The sequence below is a fragment of the Halichoerus grypus genome, chromosome 2 (genome assembly GCF_964656455.1).
Source record: "Halichoerus grypus chromosome 2, mHalGry1.hap1.1, whole genome shotgun sequence".
Taxonomy (NCBI): Eukaryota; Metazoa; Chordata; class Mammalia; order Carnivora; family Phocidae; genus Halichoerus; species Halichoerus grypus.
Genome location: NC_135713.1, coordinates 105,883,532 through 105,903,200, shown reverse-complemented (window position 1 = coordinate 105,903,200; position 19,669 = coordinate 105,883,532). Strand labels below are relative to the sequence as shown.

Below are 19,669 nucleotides of genomic sequence, written 5' to 3'. Positions count from 1 at the left end.
TTTTGAATAATTCTCTTCTGTAGTTTAGTTCAGAACTAATAAAATACAAGCCATTTTCACCTCTTGCCTATGCATTTGAAGTTATGCACATTAATGAAAATCAGAGCAACCTCAATGTGTACATTATTAATTAGGAAACCTAGGTATTCATTCTTCTAACACAGGTAGAGGATTTTTCTCACTACGCACAGACATCTGTGCAGCGGGGACGCACCTGCGCTTCTACTGGGAGAGACTTGCTTCCCTGGCCTTCAGGCTTATCTGGTGACGGTTTCCGTGAAGATCCTTTCAAGTTCTTTGAGAAATACCTTTAGCTCTTCCCATGAGTTAGTCAGTGTCTGTCTCTTCCTTACCGTCCACCACTGCCCTCCCTCCCCTTCTTCTTCTCCCTTTGTCTTTCTCTGTTACTCTCAGATCTTGAGGTTTTTTTTGGAGACAAGCTATATATCTGCTTCATTACCAAGTGAAAATAACAGTAGCAACCCTATTAAATTTCAGCATGCTCATTCCAAAAAAGGGTATTGAGGGTTGCTGGGTGTACCACCCTCTAAACTGACCACCAGTAGTTAGTAGTCTTGTATCTTTTATCCAAATGAAGTTTATTTCTACATTCTTACATTTGAATGACTCAGTACATTTCTCCCTGTTCTTCAGTTCTTCATTGCCATTGCTGTCCTTTCAGAAGAATTCTACAGTTGAGTACTGTATGAATATTTACTACATAGAAAGCATGATCCTTTTAGATAATAATGGATTCAGGAGTCTTTTTGACTGTTTCTCCAGGAACCTATCATGTGAGAACACGGTGTGTTTGTAGGTGTTGGGGAAGTCGGGTGGTGTGGCGAGGCCCTTTTCTATTCTAATACGGAGAGCTTGTGTCCCAGAGATTTGCTTATCAGGCCTCCCTCTGCCATGTCCTAGTTTGCTTCCTGACCCTGGACAACTCTGTTGATAGCTGTAAGTTCTTCCTCTTATAAAACAGTGATACTATTCCACATTCTGGATTTGCTTTTATAGTCTTGTTATGGCATCTTTAAAAAATTTAATAGGCTCTAGCAATGTAGTATTTTAAATAATCTATTATAGGTCTGTCATTTCTGAATCGTTATTTTTGATGATGCATTTAATCTGCAATTTAGGAACTGATTGCCCTTTAAAGTTTCCTTTATAAGTTAATTAGCACTTAGTGATCTTTCCAGTAGAAGGTCTAAATGGTGGTTTCTTTCTCTGACCTAAAAGCCTTTTACTCATTAGATGAACCACTCATGATATTGTTTCTGTGGAGGAAATACACTCTGGATTCCAACCAGTATTCTAAAATCTTACTTTTTACAGTTTGTTTTAATGATTAGAATAGTTCTCTGCTTCCAACTTCATTATCTCCCAGAATTTGGGTAGAGAAAGGGACCTTTCTGGTTCTTACCATCCTAACAACGATCATAGTGCTTGGCACAAAATCGCTTCTCCAGAAATATATGAACAAAGAGCTCACTCTTTGTCCCAGGCTGGATGGGCTTTTTGGAAACAAGGTTCAAAAGCGGGGGGCGGAGGGACAGGGTATATGCTTCAATGGAGGACCTGTATGGAGAAAGATACTGGAGGGAGGTAGAGATGGAAACTCTCACAGCTTCCATTAGAACAGGTGAATGGTGAGTGTAAAGCGAAGCATAAAGGATACAAGTATAGACTTAAGGATTGCCTTGCTGCAAAAGTCCAGACAAGTGTGAAGATATGTGTGTATGTGAGTGCTCTGCACAATTTTTGCTGTAGTTAAAAATTTCTCTGGAGGTTGACAATAATCAGTGATCTTATTTTTCAAGTAGTAGCTCCTAAAATGTTAAAACCAATAGGTGAAAGAACATCTGTGGGGGAACAGAATATTCCCAATGTGTCCAAGTGTCACCCATAGATAATTTGCTAAATGCAGTGAAGAAACAAACAGACCTTTAAAAGGAAGAGATCTGTCCGTCACCAGTTCAACCACGGACATGGCCTTTTTCTTTTTTCTTGAAGGGTAGGGTTGGGTGGGGATGAATTCTGGTAGAACCTTTTGTCTGTTATGTTCACATGTTCATATATTCACATGTTCTTCCACTGGCTTTTTTGGTACATGTATAAAAGTCAAGACCCTTTTTTTCTCCTAGAAGGTCATACATGATCTGTTCCTGCCTACTTCTTCAACTTCATCTGGTTCCATTTTCCCTTTTTCTCATTAAGTGTCAATAATACTGGCCTTCCTAAGTTTGGTTCTAATCCTGAGGCCTTGTTTTCCATTATTTTGCCTGTCTGTCTGGAGCTCTGCTTTCAGATCTTTGCATGCCTGGGTCTCTTGTCTTTCATGTCTTTTGTAAATGTCATTTAAGAGAAACCCTTCCTGAATAACCAGTGGAAACTTGCAGTTGATGTTTAACATGATTGTATTTTCTTCGTATTACTACCTCTGTTTTTTTTCTTGCCCTTTTTTTAAAACAGAAATCACTTCTTCTTCTAGAATGTAAGTGTCATGAAGCCAGGGAAACTGCTTTGTTCGCTGCTTTACTCTCAGCCCCTAGAACAGTGCTTGGTACGCAGCAGGCTTTCAGTAGTTTTACTGAATAAATCTGTTAATTAGCTGCCATGTGGTTCAATGTAAACTACTCTTTGGTTCAAAATTCACCGCTTTCCTTTATTCACCAAATACCTGTTCAACAAGCATAGATCATGGATCTTGTTGGGCTCCCGGGACTACAAAGCTGTGGTTAGATACCAGTTCTGTCCCTCAAGGAAGACAGTAGTAGATACTGATTAAGACCAGTGGCTTTTGTGTTCAAGTCTAAGCCCTGCTGTTTCGTAGATTGCGGCCTTTGCAAGGTAAGGTCTCTGATTCTTTACTTTTCTACTTAAAAGATGGGGATAATAGTATCTACTACACAGAATTATTAGGAATAAATAAGTGAATAAAGAAAGCATTTAGTACAATGCTTGGCATATAATATATATGCTCAGATTTTGGTGCTTTTAAAAAATTTTTTTATTTTAGCTGGCTGCTCTTCCCCTTATTGGGGAAGAATCACTGAATTCGTGTTCTTTATGTCATAATGGTTCCTTATGAGAGCTGCAGATCAGTGCTCGTCTACTCTTCTTTTGCAGGAACATGTAATAGAAACTGCTGTACATTTTGTCATCCACTGCATTCGCTGGACTTTCAGATGTACCTCAGTTTTAGATATTCAAAAGTTGTGCTTCTCAGACTTTGGAAGTTAGAATTACCTAGAGAACTTACTAGGAACTTACAAATTTTTGACCTGCAGCCTTTGTTTTCACAATGTAGGTTTGGAGAGAGAATTGAGAATTTTTATTTCTGGGATGTGTTGCTGGTGTTGGCAGTCCTTGGACCACACTTTGAGTAAGACTTTTCCAGACTTATGCTAATACATAGCCAGTAGCTGCATGTGGCTATTGAGTACTTGAAATGTGGTTAGTTCAAAATAAGATATGCTTTGGGGCGCCTGGGTGGCTCAGTCGTTAAGCGTCTGCCTTTGGCTCAGGTCATGATCCCAGGGTCCTGGGATCAAGCCCTGCATCAGGCTCCCTGCTCAGCGGGAAGCCTGCTTCTCCCTCTGCCTACCACTCCCCCTGCTTGTGCTCTCTCTCTCTCTCTGGCAAATTAATAAATAAAATCTTCAAAATAAGATATGCTTTAAGTATACACAGGATATAAAATACACAGGATTTTGAAGACTTAGTATAAAAAAAGCACAATATCTAAATTAGTTTTTTCAAAATATTGATTATATGTTGAAATGATAATATTTTGGATATATTGAGTTAAATATGATATAATCTTAAAAATAATTCCACATACTTCTTTTCACTTCTTAACATGATTGCTAGAAAATGTAAAATTGCATACATGGCTTGCTTTTGTGGCTTGCATTGTATTTCTCCTAGACAGAAAAACATACTGCTCTCTCCTTAAAATACCTTCTAGGGCCTCCATAAAGTAAATTGCTCTCAGGTAGCCTGTCTTTGAAATCATACATGACCAACAAGCCCTCTAAATTGAATGTAAATCCATTCACTTATTTTCAACTGATAGTGAACACAGATTTAAATTGTTGAGGGAGCTCCCAGTTAGTGAGGGAGGCACTTTACAAGGTATCCTCCTCAGTTCTAAAATACAAGAACAGACTACCAATTTAAAATCTCCACCTCCACCTCCATTGCTAATTGCTAGTATTTTGTCTGATTCCAGTTATTGTGTCCTAGCCCTGCTTTACTAACATAGGCTTTAGAATGGTTAGTTTTCCTTGACAGGTGTAATACTTTGGGTCATTTCTTGTTGAGTCAGCATTTGGGACCTTCCGTTTTCATTAGTTATTGCAACTTAATTACAACTCTTAGGAAGTGTTTGCTTTGGCTATGTTTAGGGATTAATGACCGTCAAACTTTTACTGTCTGGAACAGTTTTCAGTTTTAGGTACAACTATAATCACAAAGCTAATTCTCAGTCACTTCTGCACTGAGGTTTATTTTCTGTCTACTTTTAGCTTTTAATTTTAATTTTATATACTTCATATAAGTGTATTGTGAACAATTAGACATACTTGGGTAAGTATACAGTTGTATACTGTTTTGGGGGTGATTAGGAACAATGCTAGAGAATTCAGTAAATTGCTAAATGAACTTTTAGAATGGCTTCAGATGACCTGGTATAGGATTAGATGATATAACTCTTAAGATCCTTTCTAACTTAGGGCTTCTATTTTTATATTATATTTTATATTTGTTGACTTAGTTCATTTTTTCCCCCACAGTATTTCTTGACTATACGTTTGTCTTTTAACTTATAGACACATATTTTTGGTGGCATATAAGATGATGTTCTGAGGTACTTAGCAATGAGTCAAAGAACTTCTTTTTCATTTTTCTTCTTTTGATCTTACTAGGGATATAGTGGTTAATTCTTTTGTAACACTTATTAATCTCCTTAAGACAGAAGGCATTGTGCTTAGTCTTAGGCAGATGGTGATACTCAATCAGAATTAAGTAGCTTTGGTTTTTGTGTGTGGGTTTCTTGTTTGTTCCCCGTTTACTATTACCTTCTATTTATGGGACAATGAAGGCAGTTCCCATCAGAAATAAATTGATTTGGGGATGCCTGGGTGGCTCAGTCAGTTAAACGTCTGCCTTCAGCTCAGGTCATGATCCCAGGGTTCTGGGATCAAGTCCGCATCCAGCTCCTTGCTCAGCAGGGAGCCTGCTTCTCCCTCTGCCTGTTCCTCCCCCTGCTTGTGCTCTCTTTCTCTCTCTGACAAATAAATAAAAATCTTAAGGGCGCCTGGGTGGCTAAGTTAAGCGACTGCCTTCAGCTCAGGTCATGATCCCGGGGTCCTGGGATCAAGCCCCGCGTCGGGCTCCCGGCTCAGCAGGGAGCTCTGCTTCTCCCTCTGATCCTCTCCCCTCTCATGCTGTTTCTCTCTCTCTCTCTCTCTCAAATAAATAAAATCTTTAAAATTAAAAAAAAATCTTAAAAAAAATGATAAATTGATTTAAGCAAAAGTGATTTGAATTACTGGAATTTTAGAGTATCGGTGATAACATAGTAAAAATAGAAATCCAGCAGAAACGTGAAGAGTTAGGTGAATGATTGAAGTATGGGAGTAATTCAGAACATTGACGCTTTTTCTCTGTGTTACTGCTAGTTTTTTATGTATGTTTATTCAAGTATGTTAACGTATCGTTACCAGGTTTCCATGGATCTCAATAGTGCCAGCACTGTTGTTCTTCAGGTCTTAACACAGGCCACCAGTCAGGATACCACTGTGTTAAAACCAGCAGAGGAGCAGTTGAAACAGTGGGAGACACAGCCAGGTTTCTATTCAGTGTTGCTGGTAAGTTGTTCTAAAATAGTTTACTATTATTTTTAATAAAATGAGACACTGTTATTTTAATTGTTCTAAGAATCTACTTGTATTGGTGGTTTACTTTAGTGAAACTGATCTAAATGTCATTGCCACTGCCATTTATTAATTCAGGGCGTGGCTCTTGAGGGTGTTGAAATGTTTGTTGATTGTTGAATAAAAAAGTGAGCAGGGTATTGGTTGTTTCTGCTCAGAAGGCAGCACTGTGCTGATGCTCTGTTTTAGCATGTTAATGCTGACCTCAGGACTGTATGTGGTACACTTTCCTGTTTTGTCTTCATTCTTGCCCCAGTTAATTTATGTTGTCAGAGTTGTTCAGGTCTCTCCATGCAGCATCAGTTTGGTCTACCTTGCTCACTGTGTTACTTCAAAACATGGTTTTCTTTGCCCCTTCTAAAAATTTCATTTTCTTGACACATTGGTCTTTTCCTGGGTGAAAATGGAAAAGAGTATGGTAATTAACAGTATATGCTTTAACTAAACTTTACTAGGAGTTCAAAGCTTTTGGTTAATCAAAATTATTTTCTTGATGCCAGAATAAAAGAATGTCTTTTTGTATTGAGGGTCTTTCTGATTTTTTTTTTTTCCTGAAAATTTTAGAATTCTGGTTAACGTTTGAGATTTGCTTTTGGCAAGGGCAGTGAGCTACCAGTTGGATCACAAACTCATTGAGTTTTGGGACTGGGTTGCAAATGCAAAGTAAACTGTTTACTGTATCTTGTAAAAATAGAAAATTGTGGAAGTTGACATACGTGTTTTTTTACTTCATGGCTAAAATATTTGAGTTATTTGGTAAACTTAAGAAGATACTGGTCATGTCTAGAGTCATACTTGATATTCTGAACATAACATGCAGTTTGGGTATTTGGCTTCGTAGAAAAAAGGTAAAAATCCAGATTGAATAAAAAATTTTTTTTTCTTTAAAACATTGATTTTTAAAGATAAAATATTCTATCCTTATTTGGATAATCCCAGTATCATGTTTGTAAAATTTGGGTGCAGTATAAATCTTTAGAATATTTCTGAGTATCCTTATTTTTCGTATGCTTTTTTAAATGAACATGCTGTATAATTAGCCTTGTGTTTTTTTTAGGCCAAAATATAAAACATTTTGGTGTTTCTTACTTTGGTTACTCCTGGACCTTAAAAAAACCAATAGTCTTTTAACTATTGACTTTTTGTGCATTGTATGAATTATTAATAATATTAAGTGCCTAAGCCTTTTGTTTTCATATTTATTAACTCTGCTTTTCTTCTTAGAGGGGTAGTAAAATTGCTTTAGATGGAGTAGATTGTATTTATAATAGATGGAAAACGTTAAGTTAAAGGCAGGAATTTTTAATTTTTTCCTCAACTCACTGTCTTGGCACTTTTAATCTGTTGTAGCCTTAGCTGTTCTTTCTAGTTTGGAGGTCCTGAATTTGTACATTTGATCCTCAGATTTGTGTTCCAGTCCTATTGTTCAAAATACTTAAGGAATATTTCTACTTGGATTCACACCTGCCCCTTGACTTTCCTTGGTTACCCAAGTGCAGCTGACACAGGCTGATATCCACCATCTTTCCATAGTATTCCCACATTACCTCCATTCATTTGTTCATTTGCTCCATGGATATTTATGACAAAGTCTGTTGTGGAAGGTAGACATGTTAAGTGTTAAAATCGAATGTGATTAATATGGTGGGAGAAGACCATTCTTTGCAAAGACAACCCAAAAGAAGGTCTCCGACTTCGTTGTCAGGGGTGTTAAGGAGTAAGTGGGCATTACACAACTATCTTTGTAATCTTTTTTTTTTTTTTTGGTATGTACATGATTTTCTAAAAATGGAATTATACATACCTGTTTTTAGATAGTTTACATGCAGTGTTTTTTTTATAGTAAGGAATATATATCTACATCATTGTTTTGATTTTGAGGTTTTCTCACACACGGTTGTGTTTAAGAGGTCACCTCTGGGGATTTGAGTTGTTTTTGGTCTGAGGTGTAGTGCAGTTTCAGTCAATTAACATATTCCTGTGTTTGCTATGTACCCACTATTTTAGGTACATTTTTTATAAGGAAATAAAACACTTTAATTCTGTTTTGGTCATGTTTTAAATTACAGTGTTAATATTTGTTTTATTTTTATTTCCAGTTACAAATATGTTATAAATTTTTGATAATGTTAATAAATTTTTGGTAAAAATGTGTAAAGGTCACAGAACAATTGTAATTTTCACCTTGATGATTAAGATCTTGTTGCATGTTTAGCTTGCACAGTCATTTTTATGATCTCCCACTGCTCTGCAAAACAAGGACTGCCTGTATTTGGGTTAATGTTCTGCTGCCATACTTATTTGTAAGCATAATTGTTTTGATAAGGAGGATACTTTGAAATAGTTTATTTCATAGCATGTGCTAAGAATCCAGGGGTTTTGACTCCTTAGAATCTTTGAATATATGCTTTGGCGGGTCTATTTTTTTTTTTTTTTAATTGAGAAGGTGTTTATTTCAGTGTTTTGTACGTGTGTAGGTTGTGATACATGATTAGGTTTGTTTCTGAATTTAATTTTTTATTTGGAAAATTTTCAAACATACCTACAGGTAGACTAGTTTAATGAGTCCCAGATATTTATTTCTCAGCTTAAAAAATTAACATACTTCTACCAGGTGTGCTTTCTCATATGAATTATAGAGCTATAGATACTTAGAATATATAATCTCTGTAGTGATAAAATTTAAGTGAAACATATAAAATATTATCCGTACTTTAATATCGGTATAGTAATTTAACTTATGACATGTTCATTTTAATACTATGTTTTTTATTTACAGAATATTTTCACAAACCACACTCTGGATATAAATGTAAGGTGGCTTGCTGTGCTGTATTTTAAGAATGGAATTGATCGTTACTGGAGACGTGTAGCGCCTCAGTAAGTTCTGTCACTCTTCCTTTCCCAGTGTAATCCTTTCCAGATTCAGGGAGGTGTAAGAACGTTCCTATTAATCTTTATTCTTTACATGGCAGGATGCATTTGTGCTTATTTCAGCACACATACTAAAATTGGAAGTGCAGGGAAGGTTAGCACGGTCCCTTTGGAGGGTGACATTCATGTTCGTGAAGCATGTGATATTTAAAAGAAAAATGTGTTAACTACTGAAGAAGTAAAGTGTTTTGCATAAGTCAGTGTTCATATTATTGCTTTTCTCCATGAGTTTTTTTATTTGGGGAGGGATATTGTGGATTTCTTGTTGTCCTCTGCTTTTGAGGATATCTAATATTATGGGTACAAAACAAATGCTGAGTGAATGAGTCATGTTGAAAGAAGTCTTTTTTTTTTTTTTTAAGAGAAATATGAGGTTAGTTAGGAATTTGGAAAAAAGTCATTGAGAAGGAAATCCCAGGTCCTTTCTGAGCCAGCTGGATATTAATTTCCAAGTCTTCTGCATAATTTCCTTTGTGGGTGGGAATGGGGTAGTAGACATTTGTAATCTCATCAGATTCGGTTGTAATTGCTCCGTAGATGGTTAAGCGAACAGATTTCTCTTAATAGTTAATTACATGTTATATGATTGATGGAAATGCAATGTAGACATGACTCTGGAATTTGTTTGATAGAATATAGTGAACTTTGCCAAAGAAGTAACATGGTCTTTGTTCTCCAGTAGATGGCACTGTAGCTCTTTATGTTCTTATATTCGTAAGTCCTTTAAAAACCATAAACCTGTCAGAGGATTTCAAGGTGCATATAAAATATGCCCTTGAATAATATCAGAAGCAACTAGAATATTTTAAGGCTGCACTTAGGATACTGTAATGTAAAGCAAACCCTTTGTCTTATTTTAGAATTCATAAGTATTTAGTGATGAGCAATTGTGTGACTGAATTCCTGGAACCATCACAGCAGTGCATACTTCTCTCCTGCTGTGTCCAGTTACATTTTAGATGGCTTCCAAAGTGCAGGGAGCAAAGATTAGTTACAGAATTCATTTAAATATAGCACACTTAAAATATCTGCTTGTTTGTGTTCTTGTCTAAGTTTCATCTTATGTAGTTCGTGCCCCACCACTATTTTCATAGAATGAGGATTAATTTAAGCTTATATATTATTACTATATACAGTGCAACTTTAACTGGGTCCTAATTAATTAGATACTCTACAGTTTCTGCTTGGAGTATAATCTGAATTCATCTAATGATAGTATGTGCATGAAATTAAAGGTGCAGTCTTAACTTTTCTCTAGGTTAATAACTTGTTTCTTTAACATGTACATATTTTTTTGCATATTCACTATCTTGGTAGCTAATCATTGTATTATATTCTCTTATTGGTAGCTAATCATTGTATTATATTCTCTTAGTTAAAATTATGAAAACTCTTGAACCTGGCTTCCTGACATAGAAGAAAATTTGAATTTCAAGCTTGAAGCAAAAGATTTTGGTAGAAAACATGATTTCGCGGGTACGGCACAGTTATAAAAGGATTTAAGAGATCCTTTCTCATGGGAAAGCACAGACTTGCCTTAGGCATTCATTCTTTTCACCTGAATGTTAATCTTGTTTGCTCATTTGTTTACTCGCTGTTAAGGTTTAAAGAAACTTTTACGGAAGTGTAATATATAACATAACTGAAAAAGTGCACAAATGGTGGGTACAGTTAGAATGTTGGTAATGTGGCCACATCCGTGTAACTACCCCATGGAATTGGTGGAACATGACTGGCGCCCGAGAAGCCTCCCACCTGCCCCTCACAGTCACCTATCCACCCTCTCTCCAGCAGCATTTGAACATCTCTCACTATTTTGATTAGTTTTTACCTGTTTCTGAACGTCATATAAATGGAAGTCTTATAGTATATGTTGTTTTTGTGTCTGACTTTTATTCAGGATTACACCTGTGAGATTTATCCATGTAGTTGCATGAAAAGCTCACTCTTAGCTACGAGTAAGACATTCCATTTTAGGACCATCACGTGTCTATTTGTTCTGTTGATGGGCATTAAGGTTGTTCCTAGCTTTTGGCTATTAAAAATAATGCTTCTTTGAAAACTCTTTTGTGTATCATATTGCACATAAGTGTGCATTTTATTGTCATGGATGGCCGGATGTATATTCAGCTTTAGTAGATACTGTCACTTGGTTTTTCAAAGTGTTAGTATTTGCAGCATATCAGTGTTGGCATTTGCTCCACATTCTTACAGCACGCTTGGTCTGATCTGTCATTTAGGTAGCTTTCCCATTTTTCTGATGAACTATGAGTACCTTTTTCATATACTTATTAGTCATTTGGATATCCTGTTTTATGAAGGGCCTGCCATTTGTACATAAAAAAATGGGTTATCTTATTGATTTGTGGGACTTTGTATGTATTTTGGACGTAGGTCCTTTGTTGAAACTACGTACTGAAAATATTTCCTCCTGCTTTGTCATGTGCCCGTCAGTTTCTTATGTTTTTAGATGAAGAGAAATTCTTAATTTTATTTTATTTTATTTTATTTTATTTTATTTTTTAAAGATTTTATTTATTTATTTGAGAGAGAGCGAATGAGAGAGAGAGAACACCTGAGAGAGGATAGGGTCAGAGGACGAAGCAGACTCTCTGCCGAGCAGGAAGCCCGATGCGGGACTCGATCCAGGGACTCCAGGATCATGACCTGAGCCGAAGGCAGTTGCTTAACCAACTGAGCCACCCAGGCGCCCCGAGAAATTCTTAATTTTAATGAGGTTCAATTTAGCTAGTTTTATATTTAATTCTTTTGGGGCCCATTTACAAAAATTTTGCTCCTTCCAAGATTATGAAAATAATCTCGGTTTTCTGCTAGAAGCTTTGTGTTATGTTTCACATCTGTCTGGAAGTGATTTCTGTGTAAGGGGTGTATGTGAAGGAGGCCCAGCAGCCGTCACTCTTGCCCTGTCTCATTTCCGTGGTTCCCGTGTCAGGGATCAGGCCTTGCACCTGGAACGGTCTGTGTTTGGATTCTCTGTTTTGTCCTCTGGCCTGTCTTTGCTTTAGTTGTTATACTTCCGAAGGCTTGATGTACTCCCTATTACTTTTTTGGATTTAATTTGCAGTGTTCTAGGTTTTTGAAGTGGAAGCATAGATAATTGATTTTTACTTCTTATATATGCATTTAAAACATTAGGGCTTTTCTTGTAATCTTAGCTTTAATTCAGTTTTGTTACCACTCAGTTAAAAAATATTTTAAAATTCTTCCTGTGATTTCTTTTTAGACCCATGGGTTAATTAGAAGTATATTGCTTAATTTCTGGCATGTGGGGCTTTTTAGTTATTTTTTTTGTTACCGATTTCATTCTTTGAAATGTACTGTCTTGTTTAGTTATCTCAGCATTTGGTACTTTGGTAAATGTTTTATGTGCCCTTGAGAGGAATGTGTGTTTTGCCGTTGTGGATTGTAATGTTTGATATAGGTCAGTTAGGTCATATTTATCACTTACGCTATTCACGTCTTCTCTATCCTTACTGATTTTGTTGCCACCTTTTTCATCATTTTCTGAGAGAGGTAGGTTAATCTCCAGGTATGATTATGGACTTGGCTATTTGTTCTTTACATTCTGTTTTTGCTCTCCGTATATTGAGGCTATACTACTCAGGTCATATAAGTTAAGGGTCATTATGTTTTTGTGGAATTGACCTTGTCCTCGTTATGAAATGTTCCCCTTTATTTCTAGTAATGTGTTTGGGCTTCCAGTTTAGTTTGTCTGATTTTAATACAGGCACATCAGCCATCTATGGCTGCATGGTATATCTTGTTCTGCTTTTTTCTTTAAGTGTTTCTTTGTTTTTCTATTTAAAATATCCTTTGTATAAGCAACAAGTAGTTGGGTTTTGTTTTTTATCCAATTTGATAAATGTTGTCTTTTAATTTTAGTATTATGTTGATTTACATTTGTTGTAATTAGAGATAAAGTTGGGGTTAAAGCCATCATCCCCTAGTTGTTTATCATTTGATTTCCTCCCCCCTTTTTCTTTCCCTCTTTTGGATTATTCAGGAAATTTTTTGTTACTCAGTTTTTCCCCCCAGGTTTATTAAGACACTTTTATTACCCAAGTGATTTTTCTAGAGCTTATAATATGCGTCCTTGACTTATTAGAGCCTAGCCTTATATTAGTAGTTTACTTTTTCTAGGTAACATAAGAACCTTACAATACTTTGACTCCATTTATGCCTTCCTGTCTTTTCTTTTTGTTGTGGTTGAATACTTTACAACATACTATTTTGTATTACTTTGCCAGTAGTATCCCTTTTTTTAAAAAAAATTAATTCCAGTATAGTTAAAATATAGTGTTACATTACTTTCAGGTGTATAGTACAGTGATTCAGCATTTCTGTACATTACTCAGTGCTCATCATGATAAGTGTACTCTTAATCCCCTTCATCTTAATCATATCACCCATTCCCCCAACCTTCTCTCCTCTAATAACCACCAGTTTGTTCTCTATAGTTAAGACTGTTCCTTGGTTTGTCTCTCTTGTTCTGTTTTGTTTCTTAAATTACACATATGGGTGAAATCATCTGGTATTTGTCTTTCTCAGACTGGCTAATTTGGCTAAGCATTATACTCTCTGGATTCATCCATGTTGTTGTAAACGTCAAGATTTCATTCTTTTTTATGGCTGAGTAGTATCTGGGGTGTGTGTGTGTGTGTGTGTGTGTGTGTGTTCCACATATTTATCCAGTCATCTGTCAGTAGACACTTGGGCTGCTTCTATAATTTGGCTATTATAAATAATGCTGCAGTAAACATAGCAGTGCAAATAACTTTTTGAATTAGTGTCTTTGTAGTCTTTGTGTAAAGAGCCAGTGGCAGAATTACTGCATCATATGGTAATTCTGTATTTAATTTTTTGTGGAAACACCATTCTGTTTTCTATAGTGTCTGCACCAGTTTGCATTCCCATCAACAGTGCACGAGGGTTCCTTTTTCTCCACATTCTGGCCAACACTTGTTTCCTGTGTTCTTGATTTTAACCATTCTGACACGTATGAGAGGTGAAATCTCATTGTGGTTTTCATTTGCATTTTTCTGATGATTAGGGATATTGAGCATCTTTTCGTGTGTCTATTGGCCATCTGTGTGTCTTCTTTGGAGAAATGTCTTTTCGTGTCTTCTGCCCATGTTTTGATTGGATTATTTGTTTTTTTTAATGTGTTGAGTTGTATAAGTTCTTTATAGATTTTGAATACTAACCCTTTATCGGATATATCATTTCCCAATATCTTCTCCCATTCAGAAAGTTGTCTTTTAGTTTTATTAATTGTTTCCTTCGTTCTGCAGGAGCTTTTTGTTTTCTTGTAGTCCCAGTAGTTTATTTTTGTTTTTGTTTACCTTTCCTCAGGAGGAGCATCTAGAAAAATTTTGCTATGCCCAGTGTCAGAGATATTACTTCCTCTGCTCTATTGTGGGATTTTTACGGTTTCAGGTCTCACATTTAGGTCTTTTAGCCATTTTGAGTTTATTTTTGGGATGGTGTAAGAAAGTGGTCCAGTTTCATTCTTTTGCACGTAGCTGTCCAGTTTTCCCAGCACCATTTGTTGAAGACACTTTTTCCCATTGCACATTCCTGCCTCCTTTGTCAAAGATTAATTGACCATATAATTGTGGGTTTCTTTCTGGGCTCTCTTTTCTATTCCATGTGTCTATTGATCTGTGTGTCTCTTTTTGTGCCATTACCATACCGGTTTGATTATTACAGTTTTGTACTGTATCTTGAAACCAGGGATTGTGATACCTCCAGTTTTGTCCTTTTTCACATATTGCTTAGGCTACTTAGAATCTTTTGTGGCTCAGAACAGATTTTAGGATTATTTGTTCTAGGTCTGTGAAAAAATGCTGTTGGTATTTTGATAGGGATTGCATTCAATCTGTAGATTGCTTTGTTGCTTTGGGTAGTATGGACATTTTGAGAAAATTCTCCCAATCCATGAGCATGGGATATCTTTCCATTTCTTTGTGTCCTCTTCAATTTCTTTCATAAGTGTTTTATAGTTTTCATAGTACAGGTCTTTCATCTCCTTGGCTAAGTTTATTCCTAGGTATTTTATTATTTTTGGTGCAGTTGTAAATGGGATTTTTAAAATTTCTCTTACTACTACTCATTATTAGTTTATAGAAATAGACCAGATTTCTGTATATTGATTTTGTATCCTGCGACTTTACTGAATTTTTTTATGAGTTCTAGTAGTTTTTTGGTGAAGTCTTTAGAGTTTTCTATGTATAGTATCATGTCATCTGCACATAGTGAAAGTTTTACTTCCTTACCAATTTGCAGGTCTTTTATTTCTTTTTCTTGTCTGATTGTTATGGCTAGGTCTCCCAGTACTGTGTTGAATAAAATTGGTGAGAATGGACATCCTTATCTCGTTCCTGATCTTAGGGGAAAAGCTTTCAGTTTTTCACCATTGAAGATGATATTAGCTGTGGGTTTTTCATAGAAGGCCTTTATTATGTTGAGATATGTTCTCCCTGAACCTATTTTGTTGAGGGATTTTATCATGAATGAATGTTGTGCTTTGACATACGCTTCTGCATTTACTGAAAGGATCATATGGTCTTTATCTTTCTCTTATGTCATGTATCATGTTGCTTGATTTTTTTTTTTTTTAAAGATTTTATTTATTTGACAGAGAGAGAGACAGCGAGAGAGGGAACACAAGCAGGGAGTGGGAGAGGGAGAAGCAGGCTTCCCGTGGAGCAGGGAGCCCCATGTGGGGCTCGATCCCAGGACCTCGGGATTCTGACCTGAGCTGAAGGCAAACACCCAACGACTGAGCCACCCAAGTGCCCCATGTTGCTTAATTTGTAAATACTGAAGCACCCTTGAATCTCAGGAATAGATCCCACTTGATTGTGGCAAATGAATTTTTAATGGATGGTTGGATTTGGTTTGCTAATATTCTGTTGAGGCTTTTGCATCTATGTTCACCAGAGATTTTGGCCTGTAGTTCTCTTTTTTTGTAGTGTCTTTATTTGGTTTTGGTATTAGGGTAATGCTGGCCTCATAGAATGAATTTGGAAGCTTCCCTCCTCCATTTTTTGGAATAGTTTGAGAAGAATGGGTATTAACCTTTCCTGTGTTGATAGAATTCGCCTATGAAGCCATCTGATCCTAGACTTTTGTTGTAGAGAGTTTTTTAATTACTGATTCAGTTTCATTCCTGACAATCAGTCTTTAAAAAATTTTGTTATTTCTTCCTGATTCAGTTTTGGGAAGTATATTTCTAGGAATTTATACAATTTTTTCTAAGTTGTCCATTTTGTTGGCATTTAATTTTTCATAATATTCTCTTTTAATATTTTGTATTTCTGTGGTGTTGGTTATTCTCGTTCACTTCTGATTTTGAGTCCTCTGTCTTTCTTTTTTTTTTTTTCCTGGCTAGAGGTTTATCAGTTTTGTTGATCTTTTCAAAGAATGCACTCCTGACTTCATTGATGTGTTCTATTGTTTTTTTTAGTTTCTATTTCATTTATTTCTGCTCCAATCTTTATTATTTCCTTCCTTCTACTCGTTGGGGTTTTTTGTTTGTTTGTTTTCTAGCTCTTTTAGATGTAAGGTTAGGTTGCTTATTTGAGACTTTCTGGCTTCTTGGAAGTAGGCCTGTGTGACTATAAACTTCCCTCCTAGAACAGCTTTTGCTGCATCCCAGAGATTTTGGACCATTGTGTTTTCATTTTCATGTCTGTGTATTTTTTTATTTCCTCTTTAATTTCTTGGTTGACCCATTCATTGTTTAGTAGTATGTTATTTAACTTCCCTGTTATTTGTGTTCTTTCTAGATTTCTTCTTGTGATTGATTTCTAGTTCCATAGCATTGTGCTCAGAAAGGATGCCTGGTATGACTTCAGTATTTTTTAATTTGTTGAGCTTCTTTTGTGGCCTCGTAGGTGATCTGTTCTGAAGATCATGTTGCATGTGCACTTGAAAAGAATGTGTATTCTGCTGCTTTAGGATGGAATGTTCAGAATATATCTGTTAAGTCTATTTGGTCCAATGTCTCATATAGAGTCACTGTTGCCTTATTGATTTTCTGTTTGGATGATCTGTCCATTGATGTAATTGGAGTGTTAAAGTCCCTTACTGTTAATTGTATTGCTGTCAGTTACTTCCTTTCTGTTAGTTATTAGCTGCTTTAAGTATTTGGGTGCTCCCATGTTGGGGGCATAAATATTTACAATTGTTAAATCTTTTTATTTTTTTAATTTTGTTTATTTATTTGAGAGAGAGAGCATGAGTGTGACAGAGAGAGAGCCTGAGAGAGAAAGCATGAGCTGGGGGTGGGTGGCAGAGGAAGAGGGAGAGAGAGAAACAGTCTCCCTGCTGAGCAGGGAGCCCAGTGCAGGGCTCGATCCCAGGACCCCTATACGATGAGCTGGGCTGGACGCAGACATTTAACTGATTGAGCCACCCAAGCCCCCCTTGTTATATCTTCTTGTTGGATTGTTCACTTTATGATTGTAAAGTGTCCTTTGTCTCTTATTACAGGGTTTGTTTTAGAGTCTTTCTTGTCTGATATAAGTATTGCTACCCCAGCTTTCTTTTGACAACCATTTGCATGATAAATGCTTTTCCATCCCTTTACTTTCAAGTGTGTTTTCAGGTCTGAAATGAGTCTCTGGAAGGCAGCATGTAGATGGGTCTTACTTTTTTATCCATTCTGTCACCCCGTGTCTTTTGACTGTGGAATGTTTAGTCCATTTGCATTTAAAGTAATTATTGATAGGTATGTACTTATTGCCATTTTGTTACTTGTTTTATAGTTGTTTTTGTAGTTCTTCTCTGTTCCTTTCTTTTGCTTTTTTCTCTCATGGTTTGCTGGCTTTCTTTAGTGGTAATACTTGTTTTCTTTCTCTTTATTTTATGCGTGTGTGTTACCATTTTATGATTTGTGGTTACCATTAGATTTATATATGATATCTTTTTCATATAGCAGTCTATCTTAAGTTGATGGTTGCTAAAGTTTGAACCCATTCTTGATTTACTACTCTGCTCTCTAGGTTTTAGGTATTTGGTGTCATGTTACATCCTTTTATTTTGTGAGTCCTTTGACTGATATTTATAGATATACTTAATTTTACTGCTTTTTTCTGTCATACTTTTACTCCTACTTACAGTCTTTCTTTTTTACTCAGAGTCCCCTTTAACATTTCTTGTAGGGCTGATTTAGTGGTCATGAATTCCTTTGTCTGGGAAACTCTTTATCTGTCCTATTCTGAGTGACAGCCTTACTGGATAGAGTGTTCTTGGTTGCAGTTTTTTTTTTCCTTTCAGCATTTTGAATATATCATGCCACTTTCTCTGGCCTGCAGAGTTTCTGCTGGAAAATCCCGATTATAGCCTTGTGGGGTTTTCCCTTGTACGTAACTGTTTTCTTTTTTCTTGCTGATTTTACACATCTCTCATCACTGCTTTTTGCCATTTCAATTAGCATTTGTCTTGATGTGGACCTTTTTGGGTCGTTTCTTCTGGGAGCCTGCTGTGCCTCCTGGATCTGGATATCTGTTTCCCTAGATTTGGGAAGTTTTCAGCTATTACTTCTTCAAATACATTTTCTGCCCCCTTTTCTCTCTCTTCTCTTTCTGGGATTCCTATAATGTGAGTGTTACTATGCTTGCTGGTGTCATTGAATTCCCTTAGTCATTTTCATTTTAAAATTTTTTCCTTCTCTCCTGTTCACCTTGATTGCTTTTCTTTCTTTCTTTTTTTTTTTTTTAAAGATTTTATTAATTTATTTGACAGAGAGAGAGACAGTGAGAGAGGGAACACAAGCAGGGGGAATGGGAGAGGGAGAAGCAGGCTTCCCGCCGAGCAGGGAGCCCGATGCGGGGCTCGATCCCAGCACCCTGGGATCATGACCTGAGCCGAAGGCAGACGCTTAACGACTGAGCCACCCAGGTGCCCCTTGATTGCTTTTCATTACTCTTCTCCAGGTTGCTGATCCATTCTTCTGCTTCCTCTAGTCTACTATTTATTCCATCTAGTGAATTTTTACTTTAATTTATTGAGTTCTTCATCTCTGCTTGGTTCTTTTTTATGTTTTCTATCTCCTTGTTAAGAGTCTCACTGAAGTCCTCCACTCTTCTCAAGTCCAGTGAGTAGCTGTGATCATTACTTTAAGCTATCAGGCATATTACTTATCTCCATTTTGTTTAGCTCTCTTGCTGTGATTTTGCCCTGTTTTTTCAATTGGGACACATTCCTCTGTCTCCTCATTTTGTCTAACTCTCTGTGTCGCTTTCTGTGTGTTAGGAAAGTCAGCCACCCCTCCTGCTTTTGAAAAGAGTGGCCTTTTGAAGAAGAGATCCTGTATTGCCCTTTAGTACAATTTCTCGTTCACCAGAACCTGGCGCCTCAGTGGTGTCTCCGATGTGTGTTGCATACACTCTCCTGTTGTGACTGAGCTGTGTTTGCCTTCAGTTCAGTCACCTGCAGTGGTTCTATTTGCATGTTGTGGACAGGGTTTGGTATCTTTGTATTTAGTGGGCCAATATGGGGCTGCCTTGGGCTTGAGTTGAGGTAGACCACGCATTTGTCAGAGATTTGGTAGCACCAAACTTCAGGATGCTCTTCCTGGGTTTCCTCTGAGAAGCTTTTGTTGCTGGGTGGGGCCCACAATCAGCAGATGTCTGCCCCCAATCTAGTGCTGCGCTACATTCAGACTGGTGTGTGTGGTTATCTTCTCCGCTACTTGGGGGAGGAGTCTCTTTGTTCTAGTTCTGTGAAAAATGTTGTTGGGATTTTGATGAGAAGTGCATTCAGTGTGT

The 19,669-nt window shown here is 36.7% G+C and overlaps 1 protein-coding gene and 1 non-coding gene across 2 annotated transcripts in view; both read left to right on the top strand.

Moving 5' to 3' along the window:
* IPO11 (importin 11) overlaps window positions 1-19,669 on the top strand; it is a 217,116-nt gene that overhangs the window by 13,763 nt on the left and 183,684 nt on the right. The window contains exons 2-3 of the mRNA XM_036070953.2: window positions 5,730-5,873; window positions 8,719-8,819. Of these exons, the coding sequence (XP_035926846.1) occupies window positions 5,736-5,873; window positions 8,719-8,819 (239 nt within the window). The 5' untranslated portion in view covers window positions 5,730-5,735. The remainder of the gene's footprint in view (window positions 1-5,729; window positions 5,874-8,718; window positions 8,820-19,669) is intronic.
* On the top strand, window positions 8,924-9,024 carry LOC118522131 (U6 spliceosomal RNA). The gene has a single exon (XR_004910483.1). It is a non-coding gene; the product is annotated as a U6 spliceosomal RNA (small nuclear RNA).